The 19,777-nt window shown below is 49.3% G+C and overlaps 3 protein-coding genes across 3 annotated transcripts; all 3 read left to right on the top strand.

Moving 5' to 3' along the window:
- Positions 1-1,332: 1,332 nt before the first annotated feature.
- LOC140263014 (myelin-oligodendrocyte glycoprotein-like) lies at positions 1,333-2,917 on the top strand. The gene is made up of 4 exons (XM_072357746.1): positions 1,333-1,432; positions 1,783-2,124; positions 2,433-2,540; positions 2,853-2,917. Exons 1-4 carry the CDS (start codon positions 1,333-1,335, stop codon positions 2,915-2,917), a joined length of 615 nt encoding a protein of 204 aa, XP_072213847.1.
- Positions 2,918-12,823: 9,906 nt separating this feature from the next.
- Positions 12,824-14,424, top strand: LOC140263013 (myelin-oligodendrocyte glycoprotein-like). Its single transcript, XM_072357745.1, has 4 exons — positions 12,824-12,938; positions 13,291-13,636; positions 13,941-14,047; positions 14,360-14,424. The coding sequence occupies exons 1-4, from the start codon at positions 12,839-12,841 to the stop codon at positions 14,422-14,424; spliced, it is 618 nt and encodes a 205-aa protein (XP_072213846.1). The 5' UTR covers positions 12,824-12,838.
- A 1,587-nt stretch (positions 14,425-16,011) lies between these two features.
- LOC140263012 (myelin-oligodendrocyte glycoprotein-like) lies at positions 16,012-17,650 on the top strand. Its single transcript, XM_072357744.1, has 4 exons — positions 16,012-16,126; positions 16,477-16,818; positions 17,169-17,273; positions 17,586-17,650. Exons 1-4 carry the CDS (start codon positions 16,027-16,029, stop codon positions 17,648-17,650), a joined length of 612 nt encoding a protein of 203 aa, XP_072213845.1. The 5' UTR covers positions 16,012-16,026.
- Positions 17,651-19,777: the final 2,127 nt, after the last annotated feature.

Here is a 19,777-nt window from a genome sequence, read left to right as displayed (position 1 = left end):
TTCGGCAGCCTCGCTGTCCCCTCACCGGGCTCACCAGTTAAAAATCCTGGACGTATTCATTTTTTGTGTTATGATAGGACAAGTTTAAACTGGCGGATAAACAAGCTCAGGCATTGGGTATATCTGATCCTACCCTCCCAGCTGAATTAGATGTTCATGTTACTCAGGATAGTTTTGGCTGGGGCCTTTGGCAACGCCAGAGTTCTGTTTGGACACCAAGAAAGAAACAGCAGCCCAAAGACTGCTCCTGGCAGTTCAGCCATGTGCTCCTCATCCCGCTGTGCTGATGGTAACCATTAACCAAGAGCTCATCCAGCTGCCTGAGGTTTGGGTGGGAGCTGCTGAACCAGCCTGGAGCCTCAAATGCTTCTGGCACACATCCCAGGGGACGGCCCTCCTCCTTTCACTCCCTGCCATTACAGCTCTCCTTCATTAAAGCAATCCAGATTGCATGCACTGAGTGCACCAAGCCATTGCCCTCCTTCCCCACAAACCCTTCTTGGTCCCCACAAACCCTTCACCAGGGGAAGAGTGACTCTGGGGTTGCCACAGGGGCAAAGATTCGATACTTCCTGCATTAATGGTTGGTTAATTACAAATTCTTATTGACCAAAGAAACCATCACACCTTGGGTACGGCTCAGAGCAAGCTCATGGAGCACACCCCATGGGTGTGCCGTGGCAGTGCTTCTCATGGCTCCATGCTGGTTTTGGCTGCAGAGCCCCAGGGCTGTGCATGGAGCTGCAGTGGGATGTCAGGGTTCAGAGGTTCCCAACTGTTTGCTCTGTTGCCAAAGGGGTAAAGTTCATCAGAGGGAATTACCACATCCTGGAGCTGAACAAAGGTAGAAGCTGGGCGTAGCTGTGAGTTTCCTGCAGCTCAGGTGAGGGGTTTCTGTCTCTGTGGGGCTCCTTGTATGGGAAATCCTTTTGGGGTCACCTGCTCTGCCCTGCAGCCTGTGAGGAGCACCGGCACTGCCCAAGGCGGTGCTGGCTGTGCTCATGGAACTCGTGTTTGAGTGACCCTATCCCCTCCTCCACTGCTGGCTGTAACGCTCTGTGCCTTTCTGTTCTCCTACAGTTTTTTCCTGCATATCCTGCCCAAACTTTTCCCCATCTTTATTCCAAATCTTCTTCCCCTTCTTCTCCATCATTTTCTTTGCCAACTTCTTCTCCATTTCATTCACCACCTCATTTCCCTATCTCCTTTTCTCATTGTTTAACCATTTTTTTAAATCCATCTTCTACTCCATCTCCTCCACCATCTCCTTCTCAGTCTCCTTCCTCTCTCTCCTTTCCCCAACTCCTTCCCCCCTCCTCTCCTCCAGCACAGATGGGCTTCACATCGCACTGCAGACACTCCAACTTCTCCCATCCCTGGAGGACCGTCCTGGCTCATCTCGTGGCTCTGCACCTCCTCCATCTGGGATCAGGTAGGGGTCCGGTGGGGCTGCTGTGCCCGGCACAGGTGTTGCTGTGGGGCTTGGAAGCAGCCGTGGGGCAAGTAGTACCCAAGCCCAGCACCCAGCCCTGCTTGAGTTTTGCTTTCACTTCAGTTCTTTCATGAAATGTGTGATTTGGGGTAGAATTTCTGTTTCTCCACCTTCACCACATGTTGTGAGTGGGTTCCCACCCCCAGGAATCCTTCCCCACTCCCTCCTGCTCCCTCTCCAGTGCATTGATATGGGATGGAGCACACACCAACTCACCCTGTGCCGCTCCATGTCCCTACATTCACACAGCCACCATCTCACCATCTCTCTGTGCCCTTCTCATTGCCCAGCCCAGTTCAGGGTGGTGGCACCAAATGATCACATCACTGCCATCGTGGGAAAGGATGTCGTGCTGCACTGTCATTTGTCCCCATCCAAGGATGTTTGGAGCTCAGACATCAGATGGTTCCTACATGGGACTACTGGGCTCGTGCACCACTACCAAAATGGAGAGGACCTGGAGCAGATGGAAGACTATAAAGGGAGGACAGAACTGCTCAGGGATGGCCTGTCTGATGGAAACCTAGATCTGCGCATCACTGCAGTGAGTTCCACCGATAGTGGGTCCTACATCTGTGCTGTGCAAGATGATGATGACTACGCAGAAGACATGCTGAACCTGGAGGTGTCAGGTCAGTGGCTGGGGCTTCCATGCATGGAGAGCTGCCTTTGAACAAGCAGCCTTTGGAAGAGGTTTGGACTGAATTGCTCTATGTGATGCTGGATTTGCAGTGGGCACAAGGCATGATTTGGGGATGGATCTGCATGGATGAGGTGGTTGGGTTGGGTTTCTGGGTTGGGTATTGTCATGGGAACATGGGAACACAGTGGCTGTGCTCCCTGGCTGCTGATCCTTTTGCTCTGTGAACTTGAAAAGTCTGAGTCTTGCTTTTCCAGTTATGGGAATGAAAATGTGCCTTTATCCTCTTGTTTTGTCCAGACCCCTCTTCCCAGATCACCCATCCCTGGAAGGTGGCTCTGGCTCTGGTCATCACACTTCTGGTTGGGTCATCTGTTGTCATCATTATTTTTCTCCATAGAAAGCAAGGTGAGCTGAGAGCAGAGGGGACAGAGAGCAGAGAGGTGCTGTGCAGGGTCATGGATAGTCGGGGTGGTGCTGAGTTCTGCTTCATGGAGCTACACAGGAGGAGGAAGGGGGATTTTTCCTGAGATTCCCACATTGATCAGTAATTAATGTTTGCCTTTCTTTGGGGAATGAAGGAAGGGGTAAAAGGAGAGGATTGGGAGGATAGGAACATGGCTGGACCGAGGGGCAGGTGGAAAGGTCCAGACCCTCTGGAGTTGTCCCAGCATACCAAGCTGACCCACTGACAACCTCTTCCTCTGATTTGTTTTCCAGCGGCACAGAGCAGAAAGCTGAGTGAGTCCTTCCAGCACCTTCCACCACCTTCCAATATTTTCTGAATATCTGTTACCATCTTTGTATTATTCCTCCTTACAAAAATCTTTGAGTCTTTTTACCGTCTTTTATTATTTCAACCATTACCGTCTTTTATTATTTCAACTTACAGTAACGTTTGAATATTTATTACCATCCTTGTATTATTCCACACATCTCAATAAATGGTGACCAGGTACCTGGAACAGCAGATCTGGTTGAGCATGAAGTTACTAAAGCTGATTTAGAGGAGCCGCCTGGGATGGACTCATTACAAACTTGTCCCCACTATGTTCGGCAGCCTCGCTGTCCCCGCACTGGGCTCACCAGTTAAAAATCCTGGACGTATTCATTTTTTGTGTTATGATAGGACAAGTTTAAACTGTCGGATAAACAAGCTCAGGCATTGGGTATATCTGATCCTACCCTCCCAGCTGAATTAGATGTTCATGTTACTCAGGATAGTTTTGGATGGTGCCTTTGGCAACGCCAGAGTTCTGTTTGGACACCAAGAAAGAAACAGCAGCCCCAAGGCTGCTCCTGGCAGTTCAGCCATGTGCTCCTCATCCCTCTGTGCTGATGGTAAACATTAACCAAGAGCTCATCCAACAGCCTGAGGTTTGGGTGGGAGCTGCTGAACCAGCCTGGAGCCTCAAATGCTTCTGGCACACATCCCAGGGGACGGCCCTCCTCCTTTCACTCCCTGCCATTACAGCTCTCCTTCATTAAAGCAATCCAGACTGCATGCACTGAGTGCACCAAGCCATTGCCCTCCTTCCCCACAAACCCTTCTTGGTCCCCACAAACCCTTCACCAGGGGAAGAGTGGCTCTGGGGTTGCCACAGGGGCAAAGATTCGATACTTCCTGCATTAATGGTTGGTTAATTACAAATTCTTATTGACCAAAGAAACCATCACACCTTGGGTACGGCTCAGAGCAAGCTCATGGAGCACACCCCATGGCTGTGCCGTGGCAATGCTTCTCCTGGCTCCATGCTGGTGTTGGCTGCAGAGCCCCAGGGCTGTGCATGAAAAAACAGTGGGATGCTGGTGTTCAGAGGTTCCCAACTGTTTGCTCTGTTGCCAAAGGGGTAAAGTTCATCAGAGGGAATTACCACATCCTGGAGCTGGGCAAAGGTAGGAGAAGCTGGGCGTAGCTGTGAGTTTCCTGCAGCTCAGGTGAGGGGTTTCTGTCTCTGTGGGTCTCCTTGTAGGGAAATCCTTTTGGGGTCACCTTCTCTGCCCTGCAGCCTGTGAGGAGCACCGGCACTGCCCAAGGCGGTGCTGGCTGTGCTCATGGAACTCATAATCGAGTGACCCCATCCCCTCCTCCACTGCTGGCTGTAACCCTCGGAGCCTTTCTGTTCTCCTACAGCTTCTTCCTGCATATCCTACCCAAAATTTTCCCCATCTTTTTCCAAGTCTTCTTCTTCACCATCTCCTTCGCCAACTAAATCTCCGTTTCATTCACAACTCATTTCCCTGTCTTCTTTTCTCAACCTTTAACCATTTTTTTAAATCCATCTTCTACTCCATCTCCTCCACCATCTCCTTCTCAGTCTCCTTCCTCTCTCTCCTTTCCCCAACTCCTTCCCCCCTCCTCTCCTCCAGCACAGATGGGCTTCACATCGGGCTGCAGACACCCCAGATTCTCCCATCCCTGGAGGCCCCTCCTGGCTCATCTTGTGTCTCTGCACCTCCTCCATCTGGGATCAGGTAGGGGTCCTGTGGGGCTGCTGTGCCTGGCACCGGTGTTGCTGTGGGTCAAGGGAGTGGACATCGGGCATGGAGGACCCAAGCGCAGCACCCAGCCCTGCTTTGCTTTCCCTTACACTTTCACTTCAGTTCTTTCATGAAATGTGTGATTTTGGGTAGAATTTCTGTCTCTTCTCCACATCCACCACATGCTGTGAATGGGCTCCCACCCCCAGGACTCCTTCCCCACTCCCTCCTGATCCCTCTCCAGTACTTTGACATGGGATGGAGCACACACCAGCTCACACTGTGCCGCTCCATACCCCCACATTCATGCAGCCAACATCTCACCATCTCTCTGTGCTCTTCTCATTGCCCAGCACAGTTCAGGGTGGTGGCACCAAACCTTCGTGTCACTGCCATCATGAAACAGGATGTTGTGCTGAGCTGTCAGCTGTCCCCATGCAAGGATGCTGTATGGGAGATTGGTAATCACAGCCTGAACCTCTGATTAATCAGCTGAGGCAAGTATGGGGTCAGCTGCAGGAGCACAGGTGAGAGTGATGTAGCTGTGCTCCCGGGAGGGGTGGAGCTCGACTCCATCCCCTCTGAGACCTCATTTAAGGGCTGACTCCCACTGGAGCAGTATCTCTTGGAGATTGCTCACCAGTGAGGACTGCCCCAGCTTCTTCAGCCAAGGCACTACCATTGGTGAGTTTTCCTTTACTTATATTTACTTATACATTCTGTACATTTGTTACCATCTGTATTTTAATAACCAATACATTTGGCGAGCCAGGCAGGAGCCTGCAAATATCGGGGAAAAAAATGTCTTTTTTATGGAATGTGTTTAGCTGGTTCAAGGGGGAGAAGATCACCCCCTTAGGAAATACCCTCCCTGGACAAATCCCAGGGTTTGAGGCGTCCCCATATTTTCAATTAGCAACGATTATTTAACAATGGGGGCCCTTACGGGTAACAGGCAATATGTCCCCTTACTATCTAACCGAATACTTTCAGGGATTGCAAAAAGATATTTTGACGACCAAGGAAAGGCAAATGGCTGCATCCATGGCAGCCTGGCCTTTGTTGAATGCTTTAAATCAGGCAGAAATTAAATCAAATAAGATTGAGCATGAAAATCAATTATTAAAAGCCCGCATTGAAAACCTAGAGGGCGAAATTAGTCTGTTAACGGGGAAAAATTCATCATTTTTTTTCAACTACCCCCCAAATTAGATATATTTCAATGGATGATAGTAGGGATCCTGAAACATCAGACCAAAATAAGGTCACTAAATCTGACCTAGAAGAGCCACTTAAGACGGACTTATTAGAAGTCCGTCCTATGGTAACTCAAAAAACAAAAAAAGTCCAGGAGCGACCAGCAGGGGTGCCTCCTGATCAATGGACCCCTGCTGACTCATATTTACATGTGACAGCACGTCCATACACACCCACCGAACTTACGGATTTAGTACAACGTTTCAGGCAAAGGCCGAGGGAAAGTGTCCTGGCCTGGCTGCTACAATTATGGGACTCGGGGGCAGAAAGTGTATTAGTTAGTGGCCCCGAGGTATCTAAATTAGCAACAATAACAGTCCATCCTGCCCTGAGGCAGAGATTGTACGCAGGGACCCAGTTCCCTGAAGAAAATCATTCAATCCTAGACTGGATAATGGCTGCCTGCCGCATGGTGTGGTCGAATAAAACAGACATGCCAGTACATACGGGAATGTGGTCTTCTATGGAAGACCTGCAGAATTACATCCGGGAACTAGGCATGCGAGAGGCTGTCTATGAAGATGCATCTGTTAGCCCAGATATGGTAAAGTTTTCCGCAGGAATGAGGGACCTAATCTTACAGCAGGCTCCCTCACATCTGTATGGAACGTTGGTTTCTATATTAAACCCTTTAGTGGCCGCAGAGGCGGCAGTCCAGCACGCTGTCCAATTGGTAGTGGACCTAGGAGAAACTGAGCGCCTGAGAACCAAGCGCAATATCAGAGTAATTGAGGATACTGAAGTTTTTCCAATAGCCCGAGCCAGGAGATCGGCTCCACGAACCCCTCGGGCGGGACCCATTAGGGTGTCCCGAAAACAAATGTTCAACGATCTACTCTGAGCAGGTGTTCAATTTGCCAAAATTGATGGGCAGCCCAATCACGTTCTACTTCAGTTGTGGAAACAGCTGAAGGATGAACCAAAATTTCAGAACCGCCCCAAAAGATCGGGGATAAGACTCATAGAACGACGACCGACAATAGCTTGGAATCTAGAAGACTTTGTTGTGCCAAATAGGAAAAAGAAGCCACCTCAGGTACCTCGGGTCACAATACCAGAGGCATCAGAGGTAAAAGACTTGAACCTGGCCCAGTTTATGGCATGATGAGGGACATCAGTCACCCTAGGGCCTCTAGACGGGACCGGAGGCCCTATGTAGAATTGACGATATATTGGTCCCGAGAGAATGTACAGAAGGTTATGGCCCTCGTTGATACTGGGGCAGAAACATCTATAATATATGGGGACCCAACAAAATTCAGAGGCAATAAAGTAATGATTGGAGGCTTTGGGGGACAGACCGTTCCAGTCACCCAAACCTGGGTAAAATTGGGGGTCGGGCGCCTCCCACCACGGGAGTACAAGGTATCTATTGCCCCAATTCCGGAGTACATATTGGGAATTGATATCTTGTGGGGTCTGGCTCTCCACACAACAGTGGGAGAGTTCCGGTTGCGGCAGAGATGCATTAGTATCCGGGCAATTCAGACAATATTGAGAGGCCATGCAAAACATGAGCCTATTTGTCTGCCCAAGCCACGTCGGATTACTAATGTAAAACAGTACAGACTCCCAGGTGGGCAGGATGAAATAACAAAAACAGTGCAGGAATTAGAAAGAGTGGGTATTATAAGGCCTGCACATAGCCCGTACAACTCCCCAATATGGCCAGTGCGAAAATCGGATGGAACATGGAGGATGACAGTGGATTACAGGGAATTAAACAAGGTCACGCCGCCCGTTCATGCAGCCGTACCCAATATTGCCTCCCTAATGGACACACTAAGTAGAGAAATTAAAACGTATCACTGTGTCCTAGACTTAGCGAATGCATTCTTCAGTATTCCGATTAGTGAAGAATCACAAGACCAGTTTGCATTCACATGGGAAGGCAGGCAGTGGACTTTTCAGGTTCTGCCGCAAGGGTACGTGCATTCACCTACTTTTTGTCATAATTTGGTGGCGCGTGATCTGGCTAAGTGGCAGAAGCCACATAATGTAAATTTATATCATTATATTGATGACCTCCTGTTAACATCCGATTCATTAGAGGCGGTGAGACAAGCAGCAGATTTATTGATAGCTTATCTGCAAAAGAGAGGGTGGGCTATAAACCCACAGAAGGTGCAAGGTCCGGGGCTATCTGTAAAATTCCTGGGAGTAATTTGGTCCGGAAAAACCAAAGTACTACCCAGTGCAGTAGTGGATAAAGTCCAAGCGTTCCCAGTCCCTACAACATCAAAACAGCTACAAGAGTTCTTAGGTATATTAGGGTATTGGCGCTCCTTTATACCTCACTTAGCTCAGTTGTTGAGGCCATTGTATAAGCTTACCAAGAAGGGTCAATCGTGGAACTGGGGGAAGGTAGAACAAGATGCTTTCCAACAGGCAAAGCTGGCAGTTAAACAAGCCCAGGCATTGGGTATATTTGATCCGACCCTCCCAGCTGAACTAGACGTTCATGTTACCCAGGATGGTTTTGGCTGGGGCCTGTGGCAACGCCAGAGTTCTGTTCGAACCCCCATTGGATTCTGGTCTCAGGTTTGGCACGGAGCAGAAGAAAGATATAGCATGATTGAAAAACAGTTATTGGCTGCCTATTCAGCGTTACAAGCGGTAGAGCCAATAACGCAAACAGCAGAGGTTATAGTTAAAACTACATTACCGATCCAGGGGTGGGTAAGAGATCTAACTCACCTTCCTAAGACAGGGGTGGCCCAAGCACAGACGGTAGCACGATGGGTCGCCTATCTAAGTCAAAGAAGCAGCCTGTCTTCGTCTCCACTCAAGGAGGAATTACAGAAGATCCTAGGCCCAGTGACATATCGCAGTGATACGCCGAAAGAACCAATGGTCGCTCCACCAGAGAAGAGCCCTGTTCAGGAAGGAAGATATCCTATTCCTGAAGATGCCTGGTATACGGATGGGTCCAGCAGAGGCAACCCGAGCAAGTGGCGAGCTATAGCATACCATCCCTCTACTGAGACAATCTGGTTTGATGAGGGGGATGGTCAGAGCAGCCAATGGGCAGAATTACGAGCCGTGTGGATGGTTATAACTAAAGAACCTGGTGATGGCATCCTGAACATCTGTACGGATAGTTGGGCCGTGTACCGGGGGCTTACTCTGTGGATTACGCAGTGGGCTACCCAGGAATGGACTATCCACGCCCGACCGATCTGGGGGAAAGACATGTGGGTAGACATTTGGAATACAGTCAAACACAGGACGGTATGTGTCTACCATGTCTCTGGTCATCAACCCCTGCAGTCACCAGGAAACGATGAAGCGGACACACTGGCCCGAGTTCGATGGATTGGGAATTCACAATCCGAAAATATTGCCCGATGGTTACATCAGAAGCTACGGCATGCTGGACAAAAGATAATGTGGGCAGCTGCTAAAGCATGGGGGCTGCCTGTACAGCTATCTGATATCGTCCAAGCATGTCAGGACTGTGACGCTTGCTCGAAGATGAGACCAAGACCGTTGCCTGAAACAACATCCCACATTGCTAGAGGATATAGTCCTCTTCAGAGATGGCAGGTTGATTACATTGGGCCCCTCCCTCGGTCTGAGGGGGCGAGATATGCCCTGACCTGCGTTGATACTGTAAGTGGACTGCTGCAAGCCTATCCCGTACCAAAGGCAAATCAAGCATATACAATTAAGGCACTCACTAAACTGATGTCTGCATATGGGACACCTCAAGTCATCGAGAGCGACCAAGGGACTCACTTTACTGGAGCGATGATACAGCGCTGGGCAGAAGAGAACAACATTGAATGGCGATTCCATCTGCCATATAATCCAACAGGGGCAGGCCTTATTGAACGCTACAATGGTATTCTTAAGGCTGCCCTGAAGACAGACTCCCAGTCCCTGCAGGGGTGGACAAAAAGATTATACGAAACCCTGCGGGACTTGAACGAAAGACCTCGGGATGGCAGACCCAGTGCTCTGAAAATGTTACACACTATATGGGCCTCCCCTCTTAGGATTCAAATTACAGGTGCTGATAATGAGGTAAAACCGCAGGTTGGTAATGACAATAATCTTCTGCTCCCTGCCCCTGAGAATCTAAAACCAGGAATCCATAAGATAAATTGGCCCTGGAAGGTGCAAGTAGGACCCAAGTGGTGTGGCCTACTTGCACCTTGGGGGAGACTATTGGAGGTGGGAGGTTCAGTTACCCCCTCGGTGATAGGTACATGGCCTACTGACATCGTGGTCAATACTCCGGTCTTTATTGCTAAAGGGACACCCATCATGTCCCTATGGCAGATCAGGACTCCTCCTCTGGTGCCAGATATAGTTATACAGCCACAGATATCTGGCCAGAGGGTATGGTATCGGAGGCCGGGACATAATCCGGTGCGAGCAGAAGTATTGACCCAAGACAAGAATACGGCCTGTATCTTGCCCTGGAGGGCAGACCTTCCTCTCCTGGTACCCTTGAAACATCTGTATTACTCTCCCTAAGATTCTAAGCCTCTAGGACCATCAGAGAACAATTTGTGTGGACTGATGAAACGCAAATGGACCTGCACCTCGAGATGGCTTGTCTCCAGTAACATCTATCAAGCACTGGCCCACGGAAGATCGTGAATACCCATCCAATCATCATTTGAATAACATCAGCATTCGGTGCGACGGGAAATTGTATCAGCGTCGCGTTGGGTCTCTGTGATAAGGGAAAACTCACCTAATCATTGGTTCACGCTGTGAAGGGGTGGAGTGTATGGGAGATTGGTAATCACAGCCTGAACCTCTGATTAATCAGCTGAGGCAAGTATGGGGTCAGCTGTGGGAGCACAGGTGAGAGTGATGTAGCTGTGCTCCCGGGAGGGGTGGAGCTTGACTCCATCCCCTCTGAGACCTCATTTAAGGGCTGACTCCCACTGGAGCAGTATCTCTTGGAGATCGCTCACCGGGGAGGACTGCCCCAGCTGCTTCAGTCAAGGCACCACCATTGGTGAGTTTTTCCTTTACTTATTCACTTATATACCTTCTGTACATTTTGTTTCCATCTGTACATTAAAAACCAATACAATTGTGTAGGGACAGGGATGGTCGGGGTGGTGCTGAGATCTGCTCCATGGAGCTACACAGAAGGAGGAAGGGAGATTTTTCCTGAGATTCCCAGTGTTCATTAAATAACATTTAGCTTTAGCTTTTGGGAATGAAGGAAGGGGTAGAAGGAGAGGAGTGGGAAGATGGGATTGTAGGTCAACCATTGGGCAGGTAGAAAGGCTCATACCCTCTGGAGTCATCCCAACAAACCAAGCTGCCCCGCTGACCACCTCTTCCTCTGCTTTGTTTTACAGTGACATGGAGAAGAGAGCTGAGTGAGTCCTTCCAGCACCTTCCACCACCTTCCAATAACCTTTGAATATTTATTACCAACATTGTATTATTACGCATTAAAATAAGCTTTGATAACTTATTACCGTCTTTTTATTATTCCACCTTAAAATAAGCTTTGAACATCTGTTTCCATCCTTGTATTATTCCACACATCTCAATAGATGGTGACCAGGTACCTGGAACAGCAGATCTGGTTGAGCATGAAGTTACTAAAGCTGATTTAGAGGAGCCTCCTGGGATGGACTCATTACAAACTTGTCCCCACCGGGTTCGGCAGCCTCGTTGTCCCCGCACCGGGCTCACCAGTTAAAAATCCTGGACGTATTCATTTTTTGTGTTATGATAGGACAAGTTTAAACTGGCGGATAAACAAGCTCAGGCACTGGGTATATCTGATCCTACCCTCCCAGCTGAATAAGATGTTCATGTCACTCAGGATAGTTTTGGATGGGGCCTTTGGCAACACCAGAGTTCTGTTTGGACACCAAGAAAGAAACAGCAGCCCCAAGGCTGCTCCTGGCAGTTCAGCCATGTGCTCCTCATCCCTCTGTGCTGATGGTAAACATTAACCAAGAGCTCATCCAACAGCCTGAGGTTTGGGTGGGAGCTGCTGAACCAGCCTGGAGCCTCAAATGCTTCTGGCACACATCCCAGGGGACGGCCCTCCTCCTTTCACTCCCTGCCATTACAGCTCTCCTTCATTAAAGCAATCCAGACTGCATGCACTGAGTGCACCAAGCCATTGCCCTCCTTCCCCACAAACCCTTCTTGGTCCCCACAAACCCTTCACCAGGGGAAGAGTGGCTCTGGGGTTGCCACAGGGGCAAAGATTCGATACTTCCTGCATTACTGGTTGGTTAATTACAAATTCTTATTGACCAAAGAAACCATCACACCTTGGGTACGGCTCAGAGCAAGCTCATGGAGCACACCCCATGGCTGTGCCGTGGCAATGCTTCTCCTGGCTCCATGCTGGTGTTGGCTGCAGAGCCCCAGGGCTGTGCATGAAAAAACAGTGGGATGCTGGTGTTCAGAGGTTCCCAACTGTTTGCTCTGTTGCCAAAGGGGTAAAGTTCATCAGAGGGAATTACCACATCCTGGAGCTGGGCAAAGGTAGAAGCTGGGCGTAGCTGTGAGTTTCCTGCAGCTCAGGTGAGGGGTTTCTGTCTCTGTGGGGCTCCTTGTATGGGAAATCCTTTTGGGGTCACCTGCTCTGCCCTGCAGCCTGTGAGGAGCACCGGCACTGCCCAAGGTGGTGCTGGCTGTGCTCATGGAACTTCTGTTTGAGTGACCCCATCCCCTCCTCCACTGCTGGCTGTAACGCTCTGTGCCTTTCTGTTCTCCTACAGTTTCTTCCTGCATATCCTGCCCAAACTTTTCCCCATCTTTATTCCAAATCTTCTTCCCCTTCTTCTCCATCATTTTCTTTGCCAACTTCTTCTCCATTTCATTCACCACCTCATTTCCCTATCTCCTTTTCTCATTGTTTAACCATTTTTTTAAATCCATCTTCTACTCCATCTCCTCCACCATCTCCTTCTCAGTCTCCTTCCTCTCTCTCCTTTCCCCAACTCCTTCCCCCCTCCTCTCCTCCAGCACAGATGGGCTTCACATCGCACTGCAGACACTCCAACTTCTCCCATCCCTGGAGGACCCTCCTGGCTCATCTCGTGGCTCTGCACCTCCTCCATCTGGGATCAGGTAGGGGTCCTGTGGGGCTGCTGTGCCTGGCACAGGTGTTGCTGTGGGGCTTGGAAGCAGCCGTGGGGCAAAGTAGTACCCAAGCCCAGCACCCAGCCCTGCTTGAGATTTGCTTTCACTTCAGTTCTTTCATGAAATGTGTGATTTGGGGTAGAATTTCTGTTTCTTCGCCTCCGCCACATGTTGTGAGTGGGTTCCCACAACCCAGGACTCCTTCCCCACTCCCTCCTGCTTCCTCTCCAGTGCTTTGATATGGGATGGAGCACACACCGACTCACCCTGTGCCGCTCCATGTCCCTACATTCACACAGCCACCATCTCACCATCTCTCTGTGCCCTTCTCATTGCCCAGCCCAGTTCAGGGTGGTGGCACCAAATGATCACATCACTGCCAACGTGGGACAGGACGTTGTGCTTCGCTGTCATTTGTCCCCATCCAAGGAGGTTTGGAGCTCAGACATCAGATGGTTCCTACATGGGACTACTGGGCTCGTGCACCACTACCAAAATGGATTGGACCTGGAGCAGATGGAAGAATATAAAGGGAGGACAGAACTGCTCAGGGATGGCCTGTCTGATGGAAACCTAGATCTGCGCATCACTGCAGTGAGCTCCACCGATAGTGGGTCCTACATCTGTGCTGTGCAAGATGGTGATGACTACGCAGAAGACATGCTGAACTTGGAGGTGTCAGGTCAGTGGCTGGGGCTTCCATGCATGGAGAGCTGCCTTTGAACAAGCAGCCTTTGGAAGAGGTTTGGACTGAATTGCTCTATGTGATGCTGGAGTTGCAGTGGGCACAAGGCATGATTTGGGGATGGATCTGCATGGATGAGGTGGTTGGGTTGGGTTTCTGGGTTGGGTATCGTCATGGGAACATGGGAACACAGTGGCTGTGCTCCCTGGCTGCTGATCCTTTTGCTCTGTGAACTTGAAAAGTCTGAGTCTTGCTTTTCCAGTTATGGGAATGAAAATGTGCCCTTATCCTCTTGTTTTGTCCAGACCCCTCTTCCAGATCACCCATCCCTGGAAGGTGGCTCTGGCTCTGGTCGACACAATTCTGGTTGGGTCATCTGTTGTCATCATTATTTTTCTCCATAGAAAGCAAGGTGAGCTGAGAGCAGAGGGGACAGAGAGCAGAGAGGTGCTGTGCAGGGTCATGGATAGTCGGGGTGGTGCTGAGTTCTGCTTCATGGAGCTACACGGGAGGAGGAAGGGGGATTTTTCCTGAGATTCCCACATTGATCAGTAATTAATGTTTGCCTTTCTTTGGGGAATGAAGGAAGGGGTAAAAGGAGAGGATTGGGAGGATAGGAACATGGCTGGACCGAGGGGCAGGTGGAAAGGTCCAGACCCTCTGGAGTTGTCCCAGCATACCAAGCTGACCCACTGACAACCTCTTCCTCTGATTTGTTTTCCAGCGGCACAGAGCAGAAAGCTGAGTGAGTCCTTCCAGCACCTTCCACCACCTTCCAATATTTTCTGAATATCTGTTACCATCTTTGTATTATTCCTCCTTACAAAAATCTTTGAGTCTTTTTACCGTCTTTTATTATTTCAACCATTACCGTCTTTTATTATTTCAACTTACAGTAACGTTTGAATATTTATTACCATCCTTGTATTATTCCACACATCTCAATAAATGGTGACCAGGTACCTGGAACAGCAGATCTGGTTGAGCATGAAGTTACTAAAGCTGATTTAGAGGAGCCGCCTGGGATGGACTCATTACAAACTTGTCCCCACTATGTTCGGCAGCCTCGCTGTCCCCGCACTGGGCTCACCAGTTAAAAATCCTGGACGTATTCATTTTTTGTGTTATGATAGGACAAGTTTAAACTGTCGGATAAACAAGCTCAGGCATTGGGTATATCTGATCCTACCCTCCCAGCTGAATTAGATGTTCATGTTACTCAGGATAGTTTTGGATGGTGCCTTTGGCAACGCCAGAGTTCTGTTTGGACACCAAGAAAGAAACAGCAGCCCCAAGGCTGCTCCTGGCAGTTCAGCCATGTGCTCCTCATCCCTCTGTGCTGATGGTAAACATTAACCAAGAGCTCATCCAACAGCCTGAGGTTTGGGTGGGAGCTGCTGAACCAGCCTGGAGCCTCAAATGCTTCTGGCACACATCCCAGGGGACGGCCCTCCTCCTTTCACTCCCTGCCATTACAGCTCTCCTTCATTAAAGCAATCCAGACTGCATGCACTGAGTGCACCAAGCCATTGCCCTCCTTCCCCACAAACCCTTCTTGGTCCCCACAAACCCTTCACCAGGGGAAGAGTGGCTCTGGGGTTGCCACAGGGGCAAAGATTCGATACTTCCTGCATTAATGGTTGGTTAATTACAAATTCTTATTGACCAAAGAAACCATCACACCTTGGGTACGGCTCAGAGCAAGCTCATGGAGCACACCCCATGGCTGTGCCGTGGCAATGCTTCTCCTGGCTCCATGCTGGTGTTGGCTGCAGAGCCCCAGGGCTGTGCATGAAAAAACAGTGGGATGCTGGTGTTCAGAGGTTCCCAACTGTTTGCTCTGTTGCCAAAGGGGTAAAGTTCATCAGAGGGAATTACCACATCCTGGAGCTGGGCAAAGGTAGGAGAAGCTGGGCGTAGCTGTGAGTTTCCTGCAGCTCAGGTGAGGGGTTTCTGTCTCTGTGGGGCTCCTTGTATGGGAAATCCTTTTGGGGTCACCTGCTCTGCCCTGCAGCCTGTGAGGAGCACCGGCACTGCCCAAGGTGGTGCTGGCTGTGCTCATGGAACTTCTGTTTGAGTGACCCCATCCCCTCCTCCACTGCTGGCTGTAACGCTCTGTGCCTTTCTGTTCTCCTACAGTTTCTTCCTGCATATCCTGCCCAAACTTTTCCCCATCTTTATTCCAAATCTTCTTCCCCTTCTTCTCCATCATTTTCTTTGCCAACTTCTTCTCCATTTCATTCACCACCTCATTTCCCTATCTCCTTTTCTCATTGTTTAACCATTTTTTTAAATCCATCTTCTACTCCATCTCCTCCACCATCTCCTTCTCAGTCTCCTTCCTCTCTCTCCTTTCCCTAACTCCTTCCCCCCTCCTCTCCTCCAGCACAGATGGGCTTCACATCGCACTGCAGACACTCCAACTTCTCCCATCCCTGGAGGACCCTCCTGGCTCATCTCGTGGCTCTGCACCTCCTCCATCTGGGATCAGGTAGGGGTCCTGTGGGGCTGCTGTGCCTGGCACAGGTGTTGCTGTGGGGCTTGGAAGCAGCCGTGGGGCAAGTAGTACCCAAGCCCAGCAACCAGCCCTGCTTGAGTTTTGCTTTCACTTCAGTTCTTTCATGAAATGTGTGAATTGGGGTAGAATTTCTGTTTCTCCACCTCCACCGCATGTTGTGAGTGGGTTCCCACCCCCAGGAATCCTTCCCCACTCCCTCCTGCTCCCTCTCCAGTGCTTTGATATGGGATGGAGCACACACCCACTCACCCTGTGCCGCTCCATGTCCCTACATTCACACAGCCACCATCTCACCATCTCTCTGTGCCCTTCTCATTGCCCAGCCCAGTTCAGGGTGGTGGCACCAAATGATCACATCACTGCCAACGTGGGACAGGACGTTGTGCTTCGCTGTCATTTGTCCCCATCCAAGGAGGTTTGGAGCTCAGACATCAGATGGTTCCTACATGGGACTACTGGGCTCGTGCACCACTACCAAAATGGATCAGACCTGGAGCAGATGGAGGAATATAAAGGGAGGACAGAACTGCTCAGGAATGGCCTGTCTGATGGAAACCTGGATCTGCGCATCACTGCAGTGAGCTTGGCTGATAGTGGGTCCTACATCTGTGCTGTGCAAGATGGTGATGCCTATGAAGAAGACATGCTGATCCTGGAGGTGTCAGGTCAGTGGTTGGGGTGTCCATGGATGGAGATATGCCTTTGAAGAAGCAGTCTTTGGTAGAAGTCTGGGTCCAATGGCCCCATGAGTTGGCGCAGGCACATGGTGTGATTTAGGGATGGATCTGCATGGATGAGGTGGTTGGCTTTCTGTGATGGGTTTCTTCATGTCTCAGTGGCTGTGGGCACACGATGCTGAGCTGCTCCTCCACCTGTGCCAAGCTGGGGACGCTGTCATTGTGCGTCACTGCACCCTGGTTGCTGCACCTTGGGGTTCCGTGGTCACCTAAGTTTGAGTCTTGCTTTTCCACTTAAAGGAATGAAAAAGGAACCCTTTTCCTGTTGCTTTTTCCAGATTCCTTTTGTCAGAATGAAGGACCCTGGAAGGTGGCTCTGGTAGTGGTCAGCATACTTCTGGTTGGGTCAGCTTTCTTCAACATTTTTCTCTATAGAAAGCAAGGTGAGCTGAGATCAGAGGGGACGGAGCGCAGGGAGGTGTTGTGCAGGGACAGGGATGGTTAAGTCAGTGCTGAGCTCTGCTCCATGGAGCTACACAGGAGGAGGAAGGGGGATTTTTCCTAAGATTTTTTTGTTGCTCACTTAATAATGTTTGCCTTTCTTTTAGGAACGAAGGAAGGGGTAAAAGGAGAGGATTGGGAGGATAGGAACGTGGCTGGACCGAGGGGCAGGTGGAAAGGTTCAGACCCTCTGGAGTTGTCCCAGCAAACCAAACTGACCCACTGACAACCTCTTCCTCTGATTTGTTTTCCAGCAGCACAGAGCAGAAAGCTGAGTGAGTCCTTCCTGCACCTTCCATCACCTTCCAATAACCTTTGAATATTTATTACATCTTTGTATTATTCCACGTAATAATAATCTTTGAATATTTATTAGCAACACTGTATTATTATGCATTAAAATAAGCTTTGATAACTTATTACCGTCTTTTTATTATTCCACCTTAAAATAAGCTTTGAACATCTGTTTCCATCCTTGTATTATTCCACATATCTCAATAAATGGCGACCAGGTACCTGGAACAACAGATCTGGTTCAGAATGAAGTTACTAAAGATGATTTAGAGGAGCCTCCTGGGATGGACTCATTACAAACTTGTCCTATCATAACACAAAAAATAAAAAAGGTCCAAGATCGACCAGCAGGGGCTGCCTCCTGATCAGTGGTCACACACTTCCATATGATGGACCGCCCATATACGGCCACTGAATTAATGGACTTAGTCCAGCGTTTCAGACAAAGGCCACGGGTGAGTGTATCAGTTTGGTTACTACGTCTATGGGACTTAGGCGCTGAGGGTGTAACAGTTAGTGGACCTGAAGTCTCTGAATTGGCAACAGTAACTATCCATCCTGCCCTTAGGCAGAGGTTGTATGCAGGGACCCAGTTCCCTGATGAAAACCACTCTCTTGTAGATCGGCTAATGGCTGCCTGCCGCATGGTCTGGCCAAACAAGACCGATATGCCGGTAAATACAGGTGTATGGTCTTCTATGGAGGACCTTCAAAATTACATTAGGGAATTAGGCATGAGGGAAGCCATCTATGAGGAAGCGTTTAATAGCCCCGACATGGTAAGATTCTCGTCGGGGATGAAAGACCTAATTTTACAACAGGCTCCCTCGCATATGTATGGAACACTAGTTTCCATACTAAATCCGTTAGTAGCATCCGAAGCAGCGGTTCAACAGGCAGCCCAATTGGTAGCCGATTTGGGGTGACAGAAAGCCTGCAAACCAAGCATAATATTTGAGTGGTAGAAGAGGCTGAGGTTTTACCAGTAATTAAAACTAGAAGACTGGCCAAGTGAACCCCTCAATCGGGACCCATAAGAGTGTCCCAGAAACAAATGTTCAATGACCTCCTCCGGGCAGGCATTCAATTTGTGAAAATTGACTGTCAGCCCAAACATGTTCTCCTTCGGCTGTGGAAACAACTGAAGAATGAACAAAAGTTCCAAAACTACCCTAGAAAACCAAGGATAAGAATTATTGAGCAACAGCTGACGGTAAGAAAAGAAAGAAAAAAGAAAGATGGTAACAGCACCAGCACATCAGTTTGATATTGAAAATCTCGACAGCACCACGGAGAAAGTTATAGAAATGAACGTGGCTGTTGTTGAACTGAGTGATTCTGATACAGACGAAGAGAATCTAACCTCAGAAGACGACTCAGAGTCTGAAGATGACCGTAAAACAGATGAAGTGACAATAGACAACATTAAATTTCCTAAACCAAAGGGAGAAAAGGGCAAAATAGAAATTTTGGACAGCAAAGTGAATGAGTGAATCCATTTTTATTATACTTAAAAATATATATATATCAAGCAAACCGCATTTTCTTACTTTGAAGACTTAGCCCTTAGATGGCCTTGTTTCAGGGAGGGATACTGAGTTGGGCCTAAAAACCCACCTCTTAAACAAATGGATAATGAGTTGGTGCAGACATAGGAGTTTTGGTTTTTTTGATCATGGGAGAATTTACTCGGCTCCTGGCATGACGGCTGCAGATGGAAGCGGCCTGTCTCCAAGGGGTAGGAGGGTTCTAGCCGAGGAACTGTCAGGACTTATTGACAGGTGTTTAAACTAGGTACGAAGGGGGAAGGGGACAAAATGAGGGCTGCTGGGTCTGAGGCGGCAGTTCAAGGCTTAAAGCAGAGCGTGTTGGTTGCTGACAAAGGGGTTCAAAGGCATGGAGAGGGGTGGGGAGATGCTCCTTCTCTCAAGTGCCTGTATACTAATGCACGAAGCATGGGAAATAAGCAGGAAGAATTGGAGTTTTGTGTGCGATCGCATGGCTATGATCTCATTGCGATCACGGAGACGTGGTGGGACAGCTCGCATGACTGGAATGTTGTCATGGAGGGCTATGTCCTTTTTAGGAAAGATCGGCTAGCAAGGCGGGGTGGTGGAGTTGCCCTTTATGTGAGAGAGCAGCTAGAATGTAT

Source organism: Excalfactoria chinensis, chromosome 27, assembly GCF_039878825.1.
Source record: "Excalfactoria chinensis isolate bCotChi1 chromosome 27, bCotChi1.hap2, whole genome shotgun sequence".
NCBI lineage: Eukaryota > Metazoa > Chordata > Aves > Galliformes > Phasianidae > Excalfactoria > Excalfactoria chinensis.
Note: the sequence above shows the minus strand (reverse complement) of the source record. Positions and strands in the feature narration are given on the sequence as shown.

What these genes read in the sequence shown, in the direction of transcription:
- LOC140263014 (XM_072357746.1), top strand. Translation starts at nt 1,333, where the DNA reads ATGGGCTTCACATCGCACTGCAGACACTCCAACTTCTCCCATCCCTGG. An exon ending in GCTGAACCTGGAGGTGTCAG is followed by an intron (nt 2,125 to 2,432) that starts GTCAGTGGCTGG and finishes TGTTTTGTCCAG; the next exon opens with ACCCCTCTTCCCAGATCACC. An exon ending in TTTTCTCCATAGAAAGCAAG is followed by an intron (nt 2,541 to 2,852) that starts GTGAGCTGAGAG and finishes TTTGTTTTCCAG; the next exon opens with CGGCACAGAGCAGAAAGCTG.
- LOC140263013 (XM_072357745.1), top strand. Translation starts at nt 12,839, where the DNA reads ATGGGCTTCACATCGCACTGCAGACACTCCAACTTCTCCCATCCCTGG. An exon ending in CCTCCTCCATCTGGGATCAG is followed by an intron (nt 12,939 to 13,290) that starts GTAGGGGTCCTG and finishes CTCATTGCCCAG; the next exon opens with CCCAGTTCAGGGTGGTGGCA. An exon ending in TTTTCTCCATAGAAAGCAAG is followed by an intron (nt 14,048 to 14,359) that starts GTGAGCTGAGAG and finishes TTTGTTTTCCAG; the next exon opens with CGGCACAGAGCAGAAAGCTG.
- LOC140263012 (XM_072357744.1), top strand. Translation starts at nt 16,027, where the DNA reads ATGGGCTTCACATCGCACTGCAGACACTCCAACTTCTCCCATCCCTGG. An exon ending in GCTGATCCTGGAGGTGTCAG is followed by an intron (nt 16,819 to 17,168) that starts GTCAGTGGTTGG and finishes TGCTTTTTCCAG; the next exon opens with ATTCCTTTTGTCAGAATGAA. An exon ending in TTTTCTCTATAGAAAGCAAG is followed by an intron (nt 17,274 to 17,585) that starts GTGAGCTGAGAT and finishes TTTGTTTTCCAG; the next exon opens with CAGCACAGAGCAGAAAGCTG.